Source organism: Podarcis cretensis (assembly GCF_951804945.1).
Source record: "Podarcis cretensis genome assembly, chromosome: 10".
Taxonomy (NCBI): domain Eukaryota; kingdom Metazoa; phylum Chordata; class Lepidosauria; order Squamata; family Lacertidae; genus Podarcis; species Podarcis cretensis.
In genome coordinates this window covers 55,725,067-55,739,298 of record NC_137179.1, presented here as the reverse complement: position 1 = coordinate 55,739,298, position 14,232 = coordinate 55,725,067, and the positions used below count along the sequence as shown (strand labels likewise).

General features: G+C 41.1%; 1 protein-coding gene across 2 annotated transcripts in view; it reads right to left on the bottom strand.

Annotated features, from left to right (window-relative positions):
* MET (MET proto-oncogene, receptor tyrosine kinase) overlaps nucleotides 1–14,232 on the bottom strand; it is a 100,236-nt gene that overhangs the window by 11,916 nt on the left and 74,088 nt on the right. For both annotated transcript variants that reach the window (XM_079994063.1, XM_079994064.1), the window contains exons 12-16: nucleotides 12,331–12,477; nucleotides 9,220–9,379; nucleotides 8,308–8,448; nucleotides 2,868–3,098; nucleotides 554–634 (exon numbers count right to left, since the gene is read on the bottom strand). In XM_079994063.1, coding sequence (XP_079850189.1) covers nucleotides 554–634; nucleotides 2,868–3,098; nucleotides 8,308–8,448; nucleotides 9,220–9,379; nucleotides 12,331–12,477 — 760 coding nt within the window. The remainder of the gene's footprint in view (nucleotides 1–553; nucleotides 635–2,867; nucleotides 3,099–8,307; nucleotides 8,449–9,219; nucleotides 9,380–12,330; nucleotides 12,478–14,232) is intronic.

Genomic DNA, 14,232 nt, shown 5'->3' with positions numbered 1-14,232 from the left:
GAACCCTATACCTATAGCCAACTGAACTTGAATTGTCATCTGCATAGCTGAATGAATGTTTATCATGGCCAGAATATACTTTAACACATTCACAGCATACATTTGTAGTTCCAGAATTCTTTCCTTGTTTTTATTGCACCTCCCTTCCTTTTTCATAGACTAGAAATAATAAATAGAAATGTCCCAAGTGCAGAGCCAGAAGAAGGCCATTTACTAGTGTGTGCCAATTTGCTCCTGCAGTTTCCAACTGTCTCACTCATAAAAAATGAATACAAAGCAGCCCAGCAGTGTGTAAAATGATACCAGCATGTTTTCTTTCTTTCCTTTAATCTTCTATTTATCGGGGGGGGGGGAGGGGGAGGATGTGAATTTTCCTCCACAAGGACATGGTGAGACAAATCAATTGTTAGGGGAACTTTATATGCAAGACACCGTCCGAAAATAGCCCATATACAACTAATATTGCTAGGGTGTGAAAGTGCACTTTGATAAGGCAGCTGATTCTGTTGACTCTGAAATTCATTGTGTTTCACTATGAAAAACTATGACTCACTATTCAAGGATTTCACAGCACAGTGGATTTTCCGGCCGTCGGTATCCAACAAAGTTCCATGGTAGACACATCCAAAATGCCCTGCATTGAGAATAAGGTTAGCCTTCTGTTACTTTTTTTGCCAATTATTTTTATTTTAAACAAACTGTCACCAATTTAATGCAAAATCAAAACAAATTCAAAAGCTGACTTCCCACCCACCCCCACCCCCGATGTCCCCTCTATTTTCCTCCCTTCTTTGCTGCTCCCAATAAAATAACTTTTCCGACTATGATTTCAATATACATTCATCCCTTCTCTCTACACATCTCCTGTTCAGTTACCAATTTCTGCTATGGCTTTTATACATTGTTATAACAAAATTGTCGAGTAGGGCAAATCCTCTTTTATCTACCCGTCATTCATCTATTCTGAAACATTTCCTTCTGTTACCTCTTGAGTAACACTTTGAAAAACAGATCTTGCTTCCTCCCAGACAACATACACACATTCCTCCCTAACATGGCCTTGAACATTGCTGCCTGATGTCTGGCCCCAGTAATAAACAACAGCCTCACTGGTGTTGCATGCAGAGGGTGAAAATGAAACCCCTAGAAGGTTTTTTTTTGTATAAATCTATAATACACATTACCTCCCTCTAACACTGCCAATCTCTCAGTGTCACCCACCCTTCACATTTTGCCAAATTTAATTTTACATACTACCAGTTCATTAATAAATCATTTATAAATAAACATAATCCATCTCTCTTCTTCTCTGTCTGAAAGTCTCAGAAGCAGTCAAGATGGTACACTTTGTGGTCCTTCCTGTCCCTTTCACTGTTCTCATTTCCAACTTTAACCTTCAAGGGGGGTGGACTGATGTAATTAACCATCAACAAATCCATATTTCCTCTCCATCCTCCCCCCTAAACTAATAAATCTTTCTGCAGTCCATCCTGCCGATCCTCAATTCCATTACATCTGACTCCACAGTTTATTCTCTTCCTAGTGCTTAACAGTTGTTACCAATCTTTCACTATTTACTATTTTTATCACAATATCACAATACAAAGTTCCAAGGGGTGGTCAAAATCCTTCAAAAGTCCCTCAAGATTGTTACCCTCCGTCTTCTTTCAGGCAAAGTCCTTAGTTATAAAATAAATCCATTGCAAGGAGGTGTCTTTAAAGTCCACTCTTCCCAAAAACTTTACCTTCCAGTACTCTTGGGGAAGGTAGATAATGCAGATCCCGAGAAAGAAAGAAAAAAAAGACTCAAAATATTGCCTCCCCTCTCCTCCTTCCACTGTTCAAGCAAAGTAGAAATTAGCATTTTCCATTCTTTCTCCTGCAGCATAAATCAGGATCTTTTCAGGGGGGTGCCTCTTCACTTGCCAATTATGTCCGAATTCAAAGGTATTCCACAGCTCACCACAGTACCTTACTGGGGATGTCCTTGGACAGAGCCATTGTGCCCAGTGCCTTTTCATCTGTGAGAGGGGGATTTCCACCACCGCTTGCAAAGAAAAGGCACTAGCTGATGACCACGGGTCGTGCCCTTTCGATACCCTCGAAAGGTAAAGGGAGGCATGCCCCTTATTCCCCATTAATCTCTGTCTGGGACCACTCCCGGGCGCAGGAGTGCCCGAGAGGACAACTTGCCAGGTTTGCTGCCAAACAGGAAGTCCAGACTTCTGTTATTTCATACACCCATAGATAAAGGTTTGTATGAAGTCACTGCTGACTCTTATTTTCCCATTACCTTTAAGGACAATGGCGATCTATACTGAAGACTTTAACTGGCGGCAGATTCCAGGTAGAGAGATAAAAAATAATTTGCATAATGCATCATGAAACCACTGCCACAAGCTATATTGCTGTACAATGGACTTTAAATGGGGATTCAACAAATTCATTAAAATAGACGTAGACATTGGGGTGGGGGGTGGGGAACAAGATGAAACTATTAGAGACTAGGGAATCAGATGCATCAGACAAAGAAAAAATAGCCCTAAACAGCCTGCACGAGTTGGTGGTTGACATGCGACTATCTGAGAGAGCACCTCTTTCTGTAAAATCCAGACCTGGGATCACTGGAGGCCTTACCATGCCTGCCAGACATTGGGACTTGAGAAGGGAGGGTCTTCTCTGAAATGACCCTCTTACTGTGGAACTAAGTTCCCTTAGTGGTACAATTGGAATCTACTGTAATGGCGTTCTGCCAGCTGGTTAAAACAACTATTTGCAAGAGTAATTCTGAGCACCAGTTAAACGTTTTGACGCTTGATGTACGACTGTGGAGATGTGTGGCTTGAGATGACAGACTCAACACCTACCTCTTCCTATTACTTCACTGAAATGTACTATCAGGCTATCAGCACCAATAACCACATGCTCAACTTCTTTGACCAAGTCTGGATTTAAGGCGCTTATGTCAATGTGGACATTAGTCTGCAACAATGGACTGGCTAAATCAGAGTCTCCAGTAGACAGGATGGGAGATAGGTCCGTGTGAGGATAATGGGATGGTCTGCATGATCCATTCTGAGATAAAGTTGGAAACTGATCTATAAGAAAAATAGAGGTAGATATATCAGCAATGAGTTCTATCATAAATGGCTGGATTTCATTTATTTGAACGTTTCCTCCCTGCTTTTCTCTGTTAGTAGATTGAAACACAGTTTACAAAATCACCAACACACATCAAAACAATGATTCTAAAGTTATTAAAAAGCAGTATCCTATAATAAGATCATGCTAAAAAGAATTCAGTTTGAAAGCTAGAAGATAAAAACATTACATCACGCCAAAACATCAGAAAATAACAAGATCTTAACGGCATTCCTATAGCTTAAAAGGGAGGGGAATGAAATGTACCCTTTTAAGGATGGAGTTTCACAGACCCTCCAACATGCTGAGTCCCCAAACCAGATCATGCCTCTTCCCCTGCACTAGTCATGTGACCCGTGCAAGATTGCAGAGTCCAAGACATGCTTTTTCCAGGGCTGTGCTCTCAGATGAGAGCACAGCACTCAAAAACGGGTGTTTTGGGGCGGTGCGCAATATTGTGGTCCTGAAAAAAGCACTTGGGGGCGGGCATGAGATTGCTGTGTCCAAAATGGCCGCTGTGCTCTCACATGAAAAAAATGGGATTTGTAGGGTAGGGTTCCAGAATCTAGGCCAGGGCTGTGGAATCTCTATTTAGGCACGCTTGGTTCCCCCCATTTGGCTCACCAGACCATTTCGGCCAAGCTCACTGGCACTGGAATTGCATCTTCAAAAGAGGTTGCTGTAACTGCTTTTCAATGATCAGCCGTTACAGCAACCTCCTTTGAATTTTGACTAGTGTCAATCATCCGATATCATTTTGGTGTCATAATGATACAGCTGGCCAGCTCCATTTCCCTACCACTGATCTAGGCAGCGCAATGTAATTTGATTCAGGCCTGAGCTCCAGAATCAGTTCTGAATTCTAAGCCTTAGGCCTTTAATGCTGAAGCCAATAACAAAGAAAAGATTATCTGGAGGCTTTTGGGTCAAAGGATGTGACTTGCAATAAAGCAATATCTCTCTCTGCCAAAATGGACCATTATATCATTTGTCTGGCTTTTTTAATTCAGAAGTTTTATATTTAATTCAGAGGTTTTATATAAAGCTATGCCATTTTGCCATGTCTCACCAATGTTGTCATAATGCAATCTCATTTTTTAGACTGAAGAAAGCAAAAGTTAAGTCCCCACTTGAATTTTGCAGAATTCTACTTTGACCCAAACTAGAAATTGCAGCCAGAGTTATCTGTACTTGTATTATCCGTGGGGGAGCATAGGATTGGGAAATGACACAATTGTGAAAAAGGAGGATATAGCAAAGTCCATAGGTTATTGTTAGATTATCATTTGCTGGGCAACTGAAAATCTGATGAATACTTCCTAAGTGCCGGTGACTATATTTATCTAATGGTAAATATTCAACTAGGAAAATAGCTTGAGTGATTCATTTCCTGCAGTTTTACACTGCAACAAATTTAAGTATTGCAGATGTTAACCTTTGACCGTAACTTTTTAAATATATTAAAATAAAATATCTCACTTCAAAGCAGTGACTGATATGATATTGATCTTTACAGACTGTTCTGTTTTTTATATTGTTTTCTAGCTGTAGTCAGTCTGGCTTAAATCCACAAGTGAGCACAGTATGGCATACCAAAACAAACAAACAAACAACAAAAAAACTGGTGGCAACTCCCTGTCAAGTCTGGTTTCTAAGGGAGACCCTGCAATTAATATCATCCACAGAAAATTAAGTTCTGGTGTTGGAGGGCATGCTATGCCACATCTACTAAGTATGGATGGGACATAGCAGGAGGAAGACACAGAAAACTGCAATTCTGCTTAAGAACAGAAGAGCAATGATTTATTAGCACTAGGAGCCACCTGTCTGGAAGCAGCTATAATGTAATAATTGTTATGGTCATATTCAGATGAAATATCCATTATATTTATATTGCAGATGTCTAGAAACATGACTGCCAAATTTACAAGGCTCTTTTCAGCTACAAATAGTCTAAAGTAATATGGTAAATAAAATTAGAAGCCTTTCAGTACCAATCTGATTCTAATTTCACTCCTCAGCTGTTATAAATATTTGTATTAGTTGTGATTGATGAATTTGGAGGGGGGGGAGTTAAGGAACAATGTTATAAATATGTCCCATTTAGGGACAATGTATGAAATTATTTTTTCATTGGGAAAGATCACTAAGAGACAGAAGCATTTATTATTTTTTATAACTGTGGTCCTGATGGTAAAGTCAAGATACACACAGAGAGAACATGCGCTGCAACATAGTTTTACCACATTGTGGAGCATATAGAAGAACAAGTAATTGTTAGAAGAGTGCACAGAAATGGCACTCTTCCACCTCGCTAGCAATTCATGGGCTGTCAAATGATTACATCAGATAATGGGTAACCGGCATAAATGGAGGGTTTTGTATTTATGCTCTGAACTGACCTACATGCTTGGTGCTCCGCAAATGGAGCACAAATGTGATGTTTAGATACATTCTGAGCCATGCCAAATATTCAACCTGGAACCCGGGCCAATATTTAATCACATCGCCTCACCAGCAATGTTTCTTACAACACAGAAAGGCTAACTTAAGCTGATTACTATATCTGAAGCCAGGATTCTTGAGATCTAATTAAACTCAGACCGCTCGCCTGCAGACTAGATGCTATTTGATCTAGAGTTCTCCGCCTATTTTTTTTATAAAATATGTTAACTGCTTTAATTGTGACTGGACTTCAGTTAAGATTTTAAACAATTATCGTACCTGAACAAGAGTGGTACCTTGAGGTCATGAAAAGTAACAGCTTTGGCAATTAAGAAACCTGGACAAATAATTTTATTTAAACATTATAGCTAGTTTACTGTCATAATGCTCTCAGATAGATTCTCCTGACTTTAGCACAATTCAGCCATTTATTTTCTGATGGCCCAAGCAATGCAGTAAACATAAGGTAAAGATAAAGGACCCCTGGACAGTTAAGTCCAGTCAAAGGTGACTATGGGGTTACGGTGATCATCTCGCTTTCAGGCCGAGGGAGCTGGCGTTTGTCCACAGACAGCTTTCTGGGTCATGTGGCCAGCATAACCAGTGCTTTTTTTCTAAAAAAATGTTTAGGGGTACTCTTATTTTGACTTAAGAAAATCACCATTTCATAATTCAAATCAGGAGAAAAAAATACAGTAAATGGACAAAAGTACAAAGATTCACAAAATGTTTAGGGGTATGCGTACCCCTGTGCCCCCCAAAAAAGCACTGAGTATAACTAAACTGCTTGTGGTGCAACGGAACACTGTGACAGAAGCCTGAGTGCACGGAAACATCATTTACCTTCCCACTGCAGCGATACCTATTTATCTACTTGCACTGGCGTGCTTTCGAACAGCTAGGTTGGCATGAGCTGGGACAGAGCAATGGGAGCTCACCCTGTCATGGGGATTTGAACTGCCAACCTTCTGATCAGCAAGCCCAAGAGGCTCAGGGTTTAGATCACAGCGCCACCAGCGTCCCTGCAAACAATGCACTAACACAGCCTGACCCCTGCCTTGCACCAGACCCCACCTGTGATCAAAGCATCAGGTGTTCCAGCAAGGAGGTCCCTCAGACAGGTACGGGCCAAATGAGGAAGGAGCTGAAGCAGGACAGCTGGAGGAATCTGTTGCTCTGCTAGTGATCCCAAACCAGCCTGAAGAATAGCTATAGCTGAGGCAAGTGAACTCTGAGTAGCTGTTTCAATGCAAACCAGGATGGATGCTCAATAAACAGGTTGTCTGGAAGTGCCTGTAGTTTGCTGTTGCTCTAGTGATCTTTGATGTCACCCTTGTTTGTTTGTTTGTTTTTCATTTGTGTCTGCCTGTGTTGGATTTTATGCCTAGATTTTATGGATTTCTGAATCGGACGTACCGGTTTATGATTTTATTGATTCATATGACATGTTTTTATTTTGTCTGTTTTATTGTATGTTGCTAAATTAAACACAACAAACTTTACATATTACATAGTGCAACAGAACCCAGTGGCTTCAAGATGTGAACTGCTATATAAACCCATGTTTTTATATACACACTACTATGTACATATTCATTGCTACACACAGGAATTATTTCTTTTGTTTATGTTTATGAAGCAGCCCTAAGGATATATAAACCTAGGAGCTCCCTTGTACTGCCTTCACGACCAGTTCATGCAGCCAGCAGCCTCATGAATTACTTTCTGGGAGTGGGCAGGGCTGCAGATACTTCATCGCACTGCCAGCTGTATGAATCAGAAGGCTGACACGTAGCTGCTGCAATTTGTGTGATCACAGCAGCTTAAAAAGAAGGCCATCATGACTCCACAAATTGCCACCACTGTATATATATACAACCCTTCTGCAAGCACCAGTTGAAGTGTCAGAAGCCTGCCAGCAGCCCCATGTACTCCTAAAGACCACTGTGTGGGAGGGACAATGGCTGTATGAAGTTTGGAAGTGGCCCTTACAAACTTCCTTAGGAGTTGAAGGTTCTACTGGCCTACAAGAGTCGAAAGGCATGCACTGGATACACAATGAAATACACCAATGAGAAAGGAAGGAAAAATTAGGCTAGGATAGGTCAGGAAAGGCTTAACTGAAGGAAGACATGAAGGATAGACCTGAAATGGAGAGGGAGGCAAGACAGCCTAATGGATGAGAAGGCGAGACTCTTAACAGGATAGCTAAAAGCACAGAGAGAGAGAGGGGAAAAAGGGAAGTTATACCAGGATGGCAGCAGAAGATCAGTTAAAGAAGAGCAGAGGAAATTGGAAGATATGTAAGGAAAGACAAGGAAGGAAAAACAGAGCAAGACCACATGTTACGTTCATTATAGGGATGCCTCTGATCATCTTCAAGGCAAATCTTTTCCATCCTTCCCTCCCACCACCACTGTAATGCTCAGAATGACTTACAGCAGAGACTGCTGCCATTTCATGTAAGGCACAGATTTTTATTAAACAGCTGAATTAGACATAGGGTTTTGATACTCGTGTAAGCACCCACCAAAAATGATATGGGAATGGGGTCAGTCCACGTGGTGATGGGAAACTGCTAAGTAAGTGGATATTACAACTGGATTATAGCAAACGTTCAGAAGAAATACAACCTATTGTAGGTGTCATTTGATGGGTTACAAAGTGGGCTGTTTAAAATATGGCATCTTTTCTATATTTACTAATAAAAAAAAACAGTACCTTCCAGAAAAGTCGATCTGTAGTCTACGGATTCACTTGAGACCATTTCTGCTGTAGGGCTTACACTCCTTGCACTCACAAGCCTGTCCAAATGAGGAGTGTGCACTCGTCCCTCATAGCGAACAATCTCTCCACCTAATTCTTAACATGTGGGAACACAAGAGAATGTCAGTACCAAGTTCTGAACAAACTTGCACAATCCTAGAGGTTTCAGTTATTTCACTGCTAGATTGGGTGGAGCAGCTGATGTTCTGTAGGGTATCTCTATTCCTCCATATAGCAAAAGAGAAATATATTTTGACAGTTTGGTGCCAGACATATACAGACAACTGCCCATTCTGCATATTTTATCAGGGCACAACAGGATATTCTGTTTCCTACTGCTGTGCTGGAGAAGAGAATCATTTGCAGCAGGAGGGCATCCATACTGGTTTAAAAGTTTTGATGACAACTATGCATGCAGCCACATAAGCCATCATCGAGCACTCTGAACAAACCATGTGTATCTATAACATCCCTTGGCTTAGAAGAGAGTTGTGGGCCATCTATGACTTCCAAGCTCATCAATATTTGATGTAAATGTTGAAGAAAGCCAGCTTTAAAAAATCTAATTAGTTATAACACACTTTTGCTACCCTTATGACTGGATTCTCTTCTCAGAACACCTATGTAGTGTGTTGTCTTCCTTCCTATCCTTCTTCAAAACCCACCTGCAGAATGCCATTGCTTTAACCTCCCCAACTGTGGTAAAGACTTAGACTCCAAGTAGACATAACCAGATTCACCCACTTTCACCTCTTGCTACCCACCCTTGCTTCTTCCCTGCTTCGTGTCCCCCTGTAGCTTCCTTGGGGCAGGAAACTCTCTATCTGCTAACTGAAATAGAAATATGAAGAAGAACAACACCACCACCTTTGATTTGCTTTCTCTTTTTTCTCCACAGGAAGAGGCCAAACAGTAACAATAAGAGAATAACTGGTATGCACACGATTCCCGCAATGATTCCTGTGAAGCTCTTCTCGGGCACAATCAATACTTTCCCAATAACCGTTGATGAAACTTCTTTCTGCCACTGAAAGATAAAAAAGGCAAAGAACCCATAGCTAGCTTTTAAAACTCCCATCAATAACAGAGCTCAATTTCATTTGGGGGACTGATAAGAGAACATCACTGCCAACATACCCATGCAAGTCACACATGCTAGTCCTATCTCTCATCATTTCCTAACTTTTTTTTTATTCTCAAGGCCAGAGATTGATTGATTTTATTAATTTATATAATGCCTATTGTCACATTAGATGCCGTATTAGAAATAATAGAATTAAACTCCTTCTAACTACAGCACAAGCCAGAAACTGAGAGAGAGATAAAAAAGACAGACTTGGCAGCACAGTGGAGAAGCCCTGACCCGTGAGGGACTAATATCTGGCTCCTTGGGTAGCCTTTTTCAGCTCAGGAGATTCAGCAACAGAGAAAATCTGAGCACTGGCAGATGCTTGTATCACCTTTGCATCTGCCACTTGAGCTGCAAGCTGTGAGAGTCATGAACAGCATTCGAGTGAAGGATGGAAAAATGTTTACTTTAGCAGCCATTTCCAGCAAGAGACTCAGTTGCAGTGAGGCAGTTGGAAGACTGGAAAACTAGAGAGTAGCTTAGATACCTCTTTGACAACTTTGGTTATACTCAAAATGCCACTGGCTAGAGCTTCCGTCTGCCTTCCTCCAGAGGACTCCTCAAATCACTTCATAATGGACTATGCTTGAGGTTAAGTGGGAGGGGTATCTGGAGTGGTGGTGGGAATTTGGTCTATTATTGCTAGCAGGAATCCTAGTTGTTGTCAGGTACACTTTTTATAATACAGTGGTACCTCGGCTTACATATGCTTCAGGTTACATACGCTTCAGGTTACAGACTCCGCTAACCCAGAAGTAATACCTTGGGTTAAGGACTTTGCTTCAGGAAGAGAACAGAAATCGTGCTCTGGCGGCACAGCGGCAGCAGGAGGCCCCATTAGCTAAAGTGGTGCTTCAGGTTACGAACAGTTTCAGGTTAAGAACGGACCTCCAGAACGAATTAAGTACTTAACCCGAGGTACCACTGTACTGGCCTCCCTATATGTACTAATATTTTACTCTGGCTGTTACCAAGGTTGCATCCCTTTGTTAAAGAATAGCTAATGCCATTTGTGCTTCATCATGAAATCTAGCATCTTTTCAGGAATGTCCTTTAAGTTTCTATCGCACTAATGATTCTGCCTTACCAGTTCTGTTGTTGTCTTTCAGTGAGAAGATTGCAACAAGCAGCACTAATCAACCAGGAAATCCAAAGTATTTAGTGTCATATGACAGTATCTCAGTGAGTTGGAATGCACTTGGCAATCCTTCTGTCTTTTTTGGAATCCAGTCCAATTTGGAATGATAGATTTGAAAGTCTCCCTTTTATGCTGGGTGCATAAGCAATTTGCAAATAAGCAGAAAAATAATAAAGTAAACAAACAAAAACTCCTGCCACCTTGCATGCATTATTTCATGCATGTTGGCCCCATTAATTTCCCACATTGAGAAATGCAGCTGGATGTGCACTGTGAATGTGCCAACATCTAATGCCTTCAAATATGATAACTAAATAATTTACAGCATCTATGTAACAAAGGCATGCATTCTGAAATTTCCCAAAAATATTTTCCAGGGTTATATAGTAAAATATAAGAACATAGATGACTTTTGCAAAGGACACTTCAATTAATAGTTGGCTTTCTTGAGCCTGAGCAATGACATCATACCTGCATACATGTTACCCCTTCTGTTCCTGAAAATATCACACCAACTCCTCCTTGGTGCAGAAGAGGTGATAGTACCAGAAGACAAAGACATATGTTAACCCCTAGCTCCCAATGTGTAATCTCAGGGGCGAAATATGTGCAAGTCTAGGGTTGGATCACCTAACTTTTTAAAATTTAGAGCAGCTGTGTTTTGGCTCCAATGTTGATTAGAGTAGCAGAACTGGAAGGAGAAATGGGAGTTTATTCTTTATTCCCTCCATCATGGCTTTTCCCAGATATAAATAGTCAGAATGGGCTTTCCGCTTTCTAACAACAAATCTATCCATGGGAGATTTGTGAAAATGGAGGACTGAACACAATTCAGAGGGAAACATCAGGATTCTGCAGGAGTGTTGCAACCCCTCCAAACCTCAGTATATTCTTTAATCCAGGCATAGTCAACCTTTTTATACCTATCGCCCACTAATGCATCTTTCTTGATGGTAAAATTTCCTTACTGCCCACCTGTGCTCGATGGAAGGAGGATTCAGCTTGTGCCATAGAACCTCCTACCACCCACCTAGAATCCTGAAATGCCCACTAATGGGCGGTAGGGACCAGGCTGACAACCCCTGCCTTAATCCCAAGGAACTGCCAGTTTAAGGCTAGAGTTAAGGTTGTCTCATGTTGGCTCAAACTGGCGAGCTGAACAAGCTCAACTTGGAAATCAAAACATTGAAAAGTCAGCCTGGGATACTGCCCACGTTTGAACAGATTCAGCAATTCAAATATCAAGAATTATTAAAATATAAACCCCATGTTTTAGACTATCAAGATAATTTGTTCTTTTAAAAAAACTGGGCCATGAAAGCAGACAATTCACACATTCAGCTGGAGATGATAACGCAACAGGGTAGTGTAATGGGAGTTCTTTCCTCCCTTCATAACAATAAGTCTTCACAGTGGAGCAGACCATGAGAACAGCTGATCACTCAACAAGAATGACAACAAAAAGGTAGGGAAGAGGACCTAACTGGAAGGACCCAATTCATACCAAAGGAAGTGGTTAAAAGAAAGCTTTGGCTGCTCTTCCACCAAGTAATTGCAAGTGCTGCTTCCAATGAAATGTTTAAACAACTCAGATGAAGCATGATGTGTAAACACAAGGAACAAATTAGAACTTCAATTGTGCAAATATTATTAGTAGAGAAGTGACATTTCAAACTATACCACGTATGCAATGCTAGGGTAGGTATCTTACCTCAATGTTTAGTTCATGGTTGGATTTTAGCAGCTCTTTAGGAACAGTACAGGAAACAGACTGAAACTTCAAAGTAATATTCTCACAGTTCTTGCTTCCAACTTTTAGCACTTCACCTTTAACAGCTTCTGAGTCAATGTTATTACCCTGGAAAAAAAAACAGATAAAAAGAATTGGAAACAGAATTACAAAAGAAAAAAAAGATAATAGGGAAGCTTTACCAAGCCAGGCTCATTTCCCCTTGCTAAACATTTTCATTAAGGAGATATAATAAAACAAATGACAGTGAGTGGTCATTGAAATGCACTGATTCCTTCCTGAGACTTAGAAACACACTGAGTTTCTGAATGGCAATTAGAATGCATTAAATCAAGTATCACTGCTTGCTGACAGTCTGGTTTCAGGGACTGTCTTCAAAATTCCAAAAACCATCTACAAATGGCTAAACAAAAAAGTATCTGCCACTTCTACTCTCAACTGCATACAATTGCAACAAGTTGCTGAATGGCCATAGGAAACCCAGCCAGATGGGTGGCATATAAATAAATTATTATTATTATTATTATTATTATTATTATTATTATTATTACTGCTGCAGTTTGGATCCAGGCAAATGGGCTTCAGGTGTTGTAAAACAATCCTAGGAATTCATTGAGATGGCTTGGATAGACTGAGCTTTGATGAAATGCCAGGAGCTCCATTGTAAATCACAGATACATACAGGGAGAGCCTTATTTTCTTTCAATTTGGTAATACATAGCAACACTTTGGCACAATCCTGTAAAGGAGTTCAGTAATTTCCCATTTATTACAGCTGCAGAATAAATCCAGACAAATACTCGGGCTTCTTACTGGCAAAGGGAATGAACTGGATCCTGAAATACTGTCTGCAGGTTTTAGTGCTTTTGAGTTGATACACATTCCTCATCACAGTTATCGACTTGTCAGTCAACTGGTGCTACAATTACGTCTCTAGTGACTGTTTCTGTCCTTTAAGATGCTGTGCAAGGGGCCTTCTGAAGGCCTGATTTTATAACCCCCTTTTGGCTGAGCCAGGCTTTTACCTTCCCCATACCTGGTGGGCGTGGCCTGGCTGAAATGGTTTTGTGGCCCAAATGGGTAGGCCTGTGAGGTCTAAGTAGACCCATGGGCTGGTGGTTCTCCATCCCTAGCCTAGACAATGGATGCTTCTCTTTGTCTAACTGGCTAGATATGCTTTCTTTGATGTCATTCATTGCCTCAAAATGTGAAACTAATATGGATTTTGGAGTTTTAGTTGGCCTAAAAAATATATTTGTGGATTTTGGAGGAGAGAAAATCCCTCCTACTTCCCCTACAAAAATCTCAGACCTAAAATTTGACATGCTTCATCTCCTGTTGTAAAGAGAGTACCCTGTACCTGGCTGCCGCTTTAAATATGCCAGGGGCAGGCAGGGCACAGTCCCCATGTCCTTGCCTCTGAGTGGCCTTGCAGGCGAGGCCAGCCCAGAATGGAAGGCCCAGTGTGGACGGAGGTAGGTGGCATCAGGAGACAATCCCCTCCCCCAGCCACACAGGAAGATGGCAGCCTCCCAGGACTAATCGCAGCCACGCCGTTTGGCACCCCCCCCCAAAAAAAAACCCAGAGCCCCATGTGAGCAGATATTCTGTGTCTGCTTATCCCAGAAGGAATAAAAGTTATAGCAATTTTTAGATTCCCCGTAAGAGTGAATGGGGAACACAGAGCTTTATTTTCTGCAGAGTAGCTCAGAACCCAAATCGTAAGTTGACAGAAGGCAGAACAATTCAGATCAGGGGTTTTTTAAAAGCACAGGTAGAAGATGAATGTTGGGGTTCCATGCGCAACCTTACGTCAGCCTGACTTTATCTGAAGTCACAAAGACAGACTTTTAAGATGGGGAT